At 36.6% G+C, this 11,145-nt stretch overlaps 1 protein-coding gene across 1 annotated transcript in view; it reads right to left on the bottom strand.

The window, feature by feature from the left end:
- Positions 1–1,632: 1,632 nt before the first annotated feature.
- Positions 1,633–11,145, bottom strand: part of msraa (methionine sulfoxide reductase Aa) — an 86,229-nt gene continuing 76,716 nt past the window's right edge. Inside the window, exon 6 of the mRNA XM_067383166.1 lies at positions 1,633–2,350. Within this exon, the coding sequence (XP_067239267.1) occupies positions 2,180–2,350 (171 nt within the window). The 3' untranslated portion in view covers positions 1,633–2,179. The remainder of the gene's footprint in view (positions 2,351–11,145) is intronic.

Here is an 11,145-nt window from a genome sequence, read left to right as displayed (position 1 = left end):
AAAATCTCTCACTTTTGCTATACTAAAGCCTGAAATGGGCACTAAAATCAGTATTCTTGATTGCTCTGAACATTTCAGACAGAGTTCAACAAACTTTAAATTACTTTTTCATAAACTCAAAAAAATAATAATAAAAATGTAGGTGTGACGGGGTTGTGATTTTTTGCCCAAATTGGCCACTGCTCTAAATCTAGTGAATAAATGGAGAGCACATGGCATGCATGATATTAAGAAATCATGAATAATGTTGAAATAACAAAGATAATTTTCACAAGTAATGGTTTTATATCTTTAATTGATGTAACAGGGTTGAGACGTTAAACTTGACAAACAAAATTTCACAACATAATTTAGTTATAATTATTAAAGAAGGTGGTAACTCGCCTGTGTCTGCACACAATGTTGTTCAGAAGACTTCTATGATGTCACTTCCTATTAATGATGTCACATAATTATCACTTCATCATTTTTATAGAGGGAGAATGGTTTGTGTAACGGGGTTGAGGGGTTACTGAGGTGCGGAACTAAATAATGTGATTTTAATGAATAATCATGAATTTACTTAGAAAAAAAGAAAACATTACCAGCAAAAAAGCACAGATGGATATTAATGGGGATGGCAAAATGTATGAACTTTTTTCTCATTTTATTATTCATATCCCAAGTACACTTTCAGAAGGCCTTGAGGGACATGAGAAAATAGGTGGTGTCAACTGAAAAAAACTAAATAATTTCTAATATAAACATTGAATGTATGTCATGTTTTTAAACATTATTAAATGAGACATTTCAATTAATACAAAAAGCTTTTAAAAATATATTTTGGTGACCTAATAGATAAAATACACTGAAAAAGGTCAGAGGAACTCAAATCGTACCCATTTCTTGGAATGACTCTTTTAGATTATTGCTTATCGAAAATAAGCTCTGTGACTAGAACAAGTTTATGATTCTTACATGTTATGTTCATTTTGTAAATTTTGTTCTCAAATGAAAATTATCAATTAACATTTATGTGTTTTGAAGCCTAAAAACAATCGCCAGAATGAAGTAAAAAGCTAAACGTAGGCACACAACGGTCACATGACTTCATCGTCACCACCATTAAGCTTCCAGTAGCTTTTTCAAAAACATTTACCTTAAAATATGAGTTAGAATCCCAGACAGCAACATAGTTAGGCCCACGTCTGGTACATGTGGTTTACACGCGGACCAGATGTGGGCCGGATCTGGCCTGACACTATGTTGCTGTCAGGGATAGTTTTCAAGGGTGTGATTATAAGCACAATGAGGCTATAAAGTCGGACTGGTGAGTAGATGAGTTTTCCTGTTCGGTATAATGACGTTTAATGGCCCGACAACTTCTGTAGTCCCATTTAGTAAAAGTCATAAGGGGGTATTTACTGATTTATTTATTGCCGTAATATAAAATGTGAAATATTTTGAGTTTGTATTCGCCATAGACCGATTTTTTACCTTCAAAACATCATCTTCGGAGCACTCCATTTTAACACCAATGGAAAATACAACACAGATAATTTCTTGATATTAACATACGTGATTTATTTATTAACAATAGTAAGCTCTTTTCTCATCAGGACAGCTACATTGGATTTCATGCACAATTGTTTGTGCCATCAACGAAGGGCCCCCGTTTTTTCGCAGCGTTCCTTGTAAAACATACACAGATTCTGCTGTGTGAATGCAAGAGGCTGTGTTTGTTTGTGTGGGATTGCAGTCAAGTCTTTAATTGAGGAGATGAAATATGTGGTGACACTTTTAGAAAGGGAGGAGAGCGCTTGTTGGTGCTGCTGGGATAGAAGGAAACACATAGGTAGCGGACAGATGGAGGGATGAATAGATATGTATGCGAATGGAATAGACAGATGGATCTAGAACAAGCACACAATCGTGAACACACAATCCTGCCTGTCATAAACAAGAATGTGTATTATTTAGATTTGAATTCTCGAGTAGGCTATATATTATGACACTTAAAATTGCCTTAGATAGAAAATATCACTTGGTTTTGCTGTCAAATGCAATGATCACAAACACACAGATACAAAGCATTATTTTTTATTTATATCCATCAATGGCATTGGGTATTGCAGTGGTGATTGTTTCAGTCAAGGCATCTTCATATAAATTTGTCCAATCACAGGACAGGAGAAGGGTGTTAATTTTTACTCTTCAGCCCTATTGGACAGGACACCCCGGTGCCGCCCAGCCCGCAGTAGCCGTTGGGGTTCTTGCTGAGGTACTGCTGGTGATAGTCTTCTGCATAGTAGAACTCCTTGGTCATTGTTATTTCTGTGGTGATGGCTCCGAAACCCTCTTCAGTCAGCACCTGTCAACAGAAGGCCATTTATGATGAATACTGTATACAGTGACATTAAGCGTATGAGCGCATTTAACCTGCTGACATCTGTGTATTTCTGTTCCATATTTTAAGTTTCTGAATTAGAAGAATGAAATGAAATGTACACCAACCAAGCATTTTAAGTCAATTTATGTTAAAGGTTAATATTAAGATTTCTTTGACCAAGAAACAGCTGTAATATAGTTTAAGATCTTTAAGATTTTTTATATAAAAATATGTATATGTATTACACAGTTGGGGTCTGTAAGATATTTTAAAAGAAATTAATACTTCTATTCAGCAAGGTACGGTGGCCCAGTAGTGCACAACACAACGAAATTAAAAAAGCAAACGTAAGTTCACAACACAACGAAATAAAGCCATAACACAACGGAAATGCTCCCGACCACTTGTGGGCTCTCAGAGCTCGGTAATATTACTATTCCTTGCCACTGTTCTATAAAGTCGACAGTCTTACAAAGATATCAATACCATGATTAGTTTTATGTAAACATTGTATATCGACATGAAATATTAATTAAAAATCCATTACGTGCACAAAATAGCTTCATATTTATACTTGTGAATGATTTGACCATAGGATTTGACGCGCTACCACGGCGCATGATGAAGGGAACATCCACCAATTCCACCAAGTGGTTAAAACGTATAATTTGTATTCATTAAAATTACCTTTTAACATTTAAAAACAGACATGTTCAAATTCCAAAGGTTGTTAGTTCCTGTTGGTAAGACTGACAAGCTTTGGAATTTGAATATGTCTGTTTTTAAATGTTAAAAGTAATTTTAATGAATACAAATTATACGTTTTAACCACTTGGTGGGATTGGCAGACGTTCCCTTCATCGTGCGCCGTGGTAGCGCGTCAAATCATTCACAAGTATAAATATGAAGCTATTTTGCACGTAGGTGATATTGAATTAATATTTCATGTCGATATACGGTGGTTACATGCTGTTTAAACTAATCATGGTATTGATATTACCGGCAAGGAAAATTAACTTTACCGAGCTCTGAGAGCCCCCTAGTGATCGGGACTCGGGAGCATTTCCGTTGTGTTGTGGCTTGATTTCGTTGTGTTGTGGCTCGATTCTGTTGTGTTGTGGCTTTATTCCGTTGGGTTGTGGCTCGATTTCGTTGTATTGTGAACTTGTTTGCTTTTTTAATTTCGTTGTGTTGTGCACTACTGGGCCACCGTAAGAATGATTTCTAAAGGATCATGTGACACTGAAGACTGGAGTAATGATGCTGAAAATTCAGCTTTGACATCACAGGAATAAATTACATTTTTAATTAAATAATTAATTCATTGAAATAAAACAGTTATTTTGATTTATCGTTTTACTGTATTTTTGATCAAATAAATGCAGCCTTGGTGAGCATAAGAGACTTCTTTCAAAAACAAAAAAAAAATCTTACACACCTCAAACGTCTGAAAGGTAGTGCATATATAATAAATAATATCTGTTAGGATTGGCTATATTCATCCTGGTGTTCATTTCCAGGCCCGTGTAGACCCTTTGTGAAGCAGTACAGCATTAATTTAGTGAGAGACACAGAAAAAAGGAGTAATGGGGATTTCTAAATTGATAGGGATGGGCAGATGTTCACTTCTCATTCCAGATGTTCAAAATAGTCCGTTAGGAGGATTATGGGAAGGATGAGTACCCTGCTCTCCTAATGCCTGAGGCCAAGCACACACTCCCAATGATTCCTGCAGCATCCACACATGACCGGTGCATGGTGTCCATATTGATTTAGTCTTTCTCTCTCAGTGAGAGTTTGATTGTTTGGGGTTGATGAGAGACAGCATTGGAGGCTGTGGCTTTTGTGAAACTAAGAGATCACTGCACCTGATTACCTTTCCACAATCCACCTTTACCAGTGGACAGTTCAACCCAAGGACATCTGAAGATAATAAAACATGTGACTTTACTGTGACTTTTATTAGTGATAAATGATATAGAGAGTATATATTTGGTTGGACCCCCTTGTGCTTTCAAAACTGCCTTAATTCTTCGTGGCATAGACTGAACAAGGTGCTGCAAACATGCAAATCTCTCGTTCCACCACATCCCAAAGCTGCTCTATTGATTGAGATCTGGTGACTGTAAAGGCCATTTGAGTGTAGTGAACTCATGCTCATGTTCAAGAAACCTCAGTCTTTATCCTACTGGAAGTAGCCATCAGAAGATGGGAACACCTTGGTCATAAAAATATGGACATGGTCAGCAACAATACTCAGGCTGTGATGTTTAAACAGTACCAACTGAGCATCAGTTGGTACTAAGAGGCCTAAAGTGTGCCAAGAAAATATCCCTCACATCATTACACCACCACCAACCTGAACCGTTGATACACGGCAGGATGGATCCATGCTTTCATGTTGTTTACACCAAATTCTGACCCAACAAACCAGTTGTTTTTCCAATGTTCTATTGTCCCATTTTGGTGAGCCTATGTAAATATTAGCCTCAGTTTCCTGTTCTTAGCTGACAGGAGTGGCACCGGTGTGGTCTTCTGTTGTAGCTCATATGCTTCAAGGTTTGACATGTTGTGCGTTCTGCAGACCTCGGTTGAAACGAGTGGTTATTTGTGTTACTGTTGTCTTTCTATCAGCTCGAACCAGTCTGGCCATTCTCCTCTGACCTCTGGCATAAACAAGGCATTTTCACCCACAGAACTGCCACTCACTGGTTGTGCGTGAAAATCCCAGTAGATCAGCAGTTTTTGAAATACTGTCATGGCACCAACAACCATGCCACATTCAAAGTCACTTATATCACCTTTCTTCACCCATTCTGATGCTCAGTTTGAACTTCACTAGATCATCCTGACCGTATCTACATTCCTAAATGCACTGAGTTGCTGCCATAAGTTTTGCTGATTAGATATTTCTGTTAATGAGCAGTGAATGTGTACCTAATGAAGTGGCCATTGAGTGTATATTATATATATATATATATTCACACACACACAATTTATACACACATGTGACCATGTACCACAAAACCAGTCATAAGGGTCAATTTTTTGAAATTGAGATTTATACATCATCTGAAAGCTGAATACTGATGTATGGTTTCTTAGGATATGACAATATTTGGCCGAGATACAACTATTTGAATGTCTGGAATCTGAAGGGTACAAAAAAAAATCTAAATATTGAGAAAATTGCCTTTAAAGTTCTCCAAATGAAGTTCTTAGCAATGCATATCCACTCACAAAAATACATTTTTGATATATTGACGGTAGGAAATGTTCAAAATATCTTCATGGAACATGATCTTTACTTAATATCCTAATGATTTTTCGCATAAAAGAAAAATCGATAATTTTGACCCACACAATGTATTGTTGGCTATTGCTACAAATATACCCGTGCGACTTATGACTGGTTTTGTGGTCCAGGGTCACATATTGTTAAAATGATCAACATTACTTCTACTGCTGAATATTCAAACAATGGTGTTTTTTTATTTTTTATTATTATTATGTTGTTGCCATCATTTCTGCATTGTGCCCAACAACATCCCTTAACCTTGGTTAAATGACTGTAACACAGTTGGCTTATTGCTTGAGTCCACTGCCTTTCTCACCTTTGTTAGTTTGTTCAAAAGAGAAAAAGTATGTACGCAAGACAGCTTTTCTCAATTTTTGACACTGTGACACCTGATGCACTTTAGTGCAGAATTACATACTGAAAAAGCTCAATTCACATAGTTTTAAAACAAGTAAAAGGTTTTGAAAAATGAGTTTTGCTTGCTATAGTGCTTAGCAACTTTTTCTGTCACCAACCTTTCCCATTCTCTAACCTCTTTCTCTCCGTCTCTGCGTCTCAGTGCCTGTGTGAGAGGGAGGGTTGATTCTATGAAGGAACCTGCCAACCACCACATTTTGCTGACCATCTGGCAAGAAGCAGTTATGCACCTGTTAGGAGCAGCTGCAGAAGACAGGAGCTAGGTACAGACATATCATCTCTCTCTCTGTCTTTTTATAAAGTCCTAGCAAAACCTGTACATCCACCCATCCATCAGGTGCCCTAAGGGGCCACAGGGAGCTCTGCCAGTGAAGACAAATTAATACAGGTTCAACTGGAAGGCATGTGGGCAAAATGTGCTTGCTTTCACCAGATGAAACATTTCATCCTGTGCAGAAAATTGAGGTTGCCACAATGTCACGGAATTTGAAGAAAACACTTAAAATTTTAAAAATTGAGACCTGTTGACAAGGCCAGCATGCATTTTCATGCTGGCCCAGGCTGATTTATTCTAGTCAGAAAAATGGGTTTGGTAAATTGAGTTTATCTGTTGGCATGGCTTAGTTAAGAAATAACTTTTAAAGCTTAGTGGGAACACTTGCACTCCACCAGCATTAAAAACATCAGCCACAGTGGTCTTTTCTGAAGTGTGGACACTTCTAAATATAATACATGTGATGATTCTTTTCTAAAAAGAAACTAATTGCTAATTTTGACAAAAATGAGACAAAAAATTGCGACAATAATTTAAAATCTAATTAAAGCTGCTGTCTGTAGCGAGCTAAGTGATCATTAGATTGAATCAACATTGGTAGTGGGATTTATTGTAATGCTTTTTTTCTCAGTTGGTCAGAACAAAATTGGCAGACATGTTTCCTACTTGTTCAGATGACAAATTCTTATTTTGGTCATACATCCAAGATGTAGAATCTGTGATTCCAAAGTACAGTATCCACACCGATGTGGTGACTGACAGCAAACATTACATTCATCCGCGATAAGGAGCCATGCCGATGCACAACCCATGTAAAGATGATAATTCCGCAAATAACTGCAATTGCAGGTTACAAACAGAGATGGTGACCAAGAGGCAAAACTTACAGACTGCATCTTGTTCGCATCAATGCAGTTTCTTCCTGCATGTAACAACAAACGCAGTGCACACCATGATGTCCAACTCATGAACAAATGACTCTTATAAACCAATTTTAGTACATTTCAATGTGTCAGTCATAAGGAATCATGAAACTGTCACTGATTCATTGAATCGATCAGAGCCCTTATTGAATCGTGTCATTTTTAGGTTGTTTTATTAATGAACCGTAATTACAAATACATATTCATTTGGTAACACTTTATTTTACAGTGTCATTGTTACATATAGTTACTGTAATAATAACGATAAATTTAGCATAATTATATGCAACTAACCCTAAAAAAAACCAAACCCTAATCCTAACCCCATAGTAAGTAGTTACTCAGTACATAAATGTATAATTTAATTACTGAGGATACCTTAAAATAAAGTGTAACCTTTTTTTATTAAATGTCAATTCCTACAAGTACTAACACATTTCTTTACAGAAGTAGTACATATTAGCATTATTTAATAAATTGTAAACTAAAAATAAACAATAGTATAAATTAACATCAATGAAGATTAAAAAATGCTGTTAAAAAGTATTGCTTATAGTTTTGATGCATTATATGTTATTGTATACAATTCACAAGAAAAGATTCTTTATAGAACCTTTTAGGGGTTTCCATCATGGGATCATTTAATGGATTTAATTTTATTTAATAATTCTGTAAATAAATTAATTTTACATTTTAATTAAATTTGTTAAATTAAACAGCTAATGAACACACTGTATCACATGAAACAACTGAAACATTCCATTAAACCTGAAAGTATTACGCAATCATTCAAAACATCGGTTACACTTTATTTCGATGGTCCACTTTAGACATTCTACTAACTTTAAGTAACTTTGCAACTACATGACAACTATCTCTCATTGGAGTATTAGTAGAAGGTAAGGATAGGGTTAGGTGTTGGGGTTCTGGTTAGTAGAATAAGTTGACATGTACTTGCAAAGTTACTTATAGTTAGTAGAATCTCTAAAGCGAACCATTGAAATAAAGTGTTACCAAAACATCTTTCCTTTTTGGCATAAAATGTTCTTTAAAACAGAGTCAAGATCTCTAGGGTTCTATATAGAACCCCACTGAACCTTTTTTTATTCTTTAAAAATCATATTGTATATATAAATATATTGCATATGTCTAGCTGCTGCTAGTGAAACGATTCTTTCCGGTTTGCTGTCTCCTTTTTTTTGAGTCAGTAAACCTATCTGACATGGCCTAGCAATGCCTTCACACTGGCTAAATAACTTAGCACGAGGACTCCAGGTCTGTACCATCAACCGCCGCTCTCAGCGGGGAAGTGCCAACCGGCAGCTGGCCAAGCTGGCATGGGCAGAAAGCACCAAATCCCAGCATTCTGATGCCCTACGCAGGGTCAGGCTCCACCCATCAACATACCAGTTACCAGCTCCCACTCCAACACATGTGCAGCTATTAGCAGGAACAGTCACCAAGGAGACAGCATAGCATGGTTCTGTGCTATCAGGGAGAAGGGGGATATGACCAATTTACTGTTAATGGCATATCAAGTTGTCAATTTCCATTTCTACCTTTTGGATCACAGATATGGACAGCTGAACCAAGAACATTCCTAAAAACAGACCAGAGCTCTGAGCCAAGAGACTGTAATTATGAAGAACGTCAGGTTCATTTAGGAAACAGGAAGTATTATTACACTCGCTCTGGAATACTTGATTCTGATTGGTCTATCAGGGTATTGAGCAGTCCAACATTTGGTATGATGACAGCTGTATTGTATACAGTATTTGATCATTGTCCATGTCAATGAGTCAGTGTTATTTTCATGTCTCGTGCATCACTTCAGGGTCTGTTTTCATCTAATTGGCGACGTCTTGTGATTTAAAGCAATGAAGCAAAAATATCACTCCTGAAATGTCATGCCCCTTACCATTACCATAACGATGCCGTCAATTTTGCTATAACAGTTCAAGCCAGATTCAGACCCTGAGAATGTTTATGAACAAGATTGTTTATGAACGCAATAAATGTGCTTATTCTGTGGGCAGGGATTACAACCCGAATTCCGGAAATGTTGGCACGTTTTTTAAATTTGAATAAAATGAAAACTAAAAGACTTTCAAATCACATGAGCCAAAATTTTATTCACAATAGAACATAGATAACCTAAATCTTTAAAGGGAGAAATTTTACACTTTTATCCACTAAATGAGCTCATTTCAAATTTGATGCCAGCTACAGGTCTCAAAAAAGTTGGCACAGGGGCAACAAATGGCTGCAAAAGCAAAATATTTTGAAAAGATTCAGCTGGGAGAACATCTAGCAACTAATTAAGTTAATTGATATCAGGTCTGTAACATGATTAGCTATAAAAGGGATGTCTTACAGAGGCAGAGTCTCTCAGAAGTAAAGATGAGCAGAGCTGTAAAAAAAAGTGCGTAAAAAGATTGTGGAATACTTTAAAAACAATGTTCCTCAATGTCAAATTGCAAAGGCTTTACAAATCTCATCATCTACAGTGCATAACATCATCAAAAGATTCAGAGAAACTGGAGAAATCTCTGTGCGTAATGGACAAGGCCGAATACCTTTATTGGGTGCCTGTGGTTTTCTGGCCCTCAGACGACACTGCATCACTCATCGGCATGATTGTGTCAATGACATTACTAAATGGACCCAGGAATACTTCCAGAAACCACTGTCAGTAAACATAATCCTCCGTGCCATCTGCAGATGCCAACTAAAGCTCTATCATGCAAAAAGGAAGCCATGGCTTCATCATAGAAGAGCCCGGGAGCTGAATTGGACTGCCTGCAGTCCAGATCTTTCACCTATAGAGAAAAATATACCAAAGACGACCACAAACTCTTCAGCAGCTGGAAACCTATATCAGGCAAGAATGAGACCAAATTTCAACACCCAAACTCCAGAAACTCATAACCTCGATGCCCAGACATCTTCACACTGTTTTGAAAAGAAGAGGAGATGCTACACCATTGTAAACATGCCCCCATCCCAACTATTTTGAGACCTGTAGCAGGCATCAAATTGGAAATGAGCTCATTTTGTGCATAAAATTGTAAAAAGTTTTAGTTCAAACATTTGTTATGTTATCTATGTTCTATTCTGAATAAAATATTGGCTCGTGATTTGAAAATATTTTAGTTTTCAAACTTAAAAAACGTCCCAACATTTCCGGAATTGGGTTGTTTTTAAATGAGTGACATTGAGACTTCAAAAGATCCGGAAAAAGCGCACTGTAGTCCCAACGAGCTGTTTGTTGTATAGTTCTTGAAGAGTGTTTTCTGTTAAAGAGAATATCTCCCCTTGGATTGGACTTTGAGCTTTGTAACCTTGCAGATCTTTTTTTAATGCTCAAACAGCAACATTACACCCCAACTAAAGTTGATAAGGCGAAAATGCATAAAAGGACCCCTTTAAAATAGATGACACATTATTTTGTAGCTACGCTACTGTTGAAAAGTTTTGGGGCAGAAAGATTTTTTAAAAGAAATCAATATTTCAGCAAGGACGCATTCAATTATTCAGCAAGGGTGCATTAAATTGAGCAAAAGTGAAAGCAAATACAAAAGTTACAAAAATTCTATTTCAAATAAACGCTGTTCTTCTTAACTTTCTATTTATCAAAGACTCCTGGAAAAAAAAAATAATAAATATGTATTAGAGTTTCCACAAAAATATTAAGCAGCACAACTGTTTTCAACACTAATAAGAAATGTTTCTTGAGCACCAAATCAGCTTATTAGAATGATTTCTGAAGGATCACTAGAAACTTTCACACACTGTATATAGGAAGCGGATGGGAAGCGAACTAGGATGCAGCTACTGTAAGATCTCAGGATTATTTGTGCTATTG

This window comes from Chanodichthys erythropterus, chromosome 4, assembly GCF_024489055.1.
Source record: "Chanodichthys erythropterus isolate Z2021 chromosome 4, ASM2448905v1, whole genome shotgun sequence".
Taxonomy (NCBI): Eukaryota; Metazoa; Chordata; class Actinopteri; order Cypriniformes; family Xenocyprididae; genus Chanodichthys; species Chanodichthys erythropterus.
The sequence above is the reverse complement of the archived record's forward strand: the minus strand, read 5'-3'. Positions and strand labels throughout refer to the sequence as shown.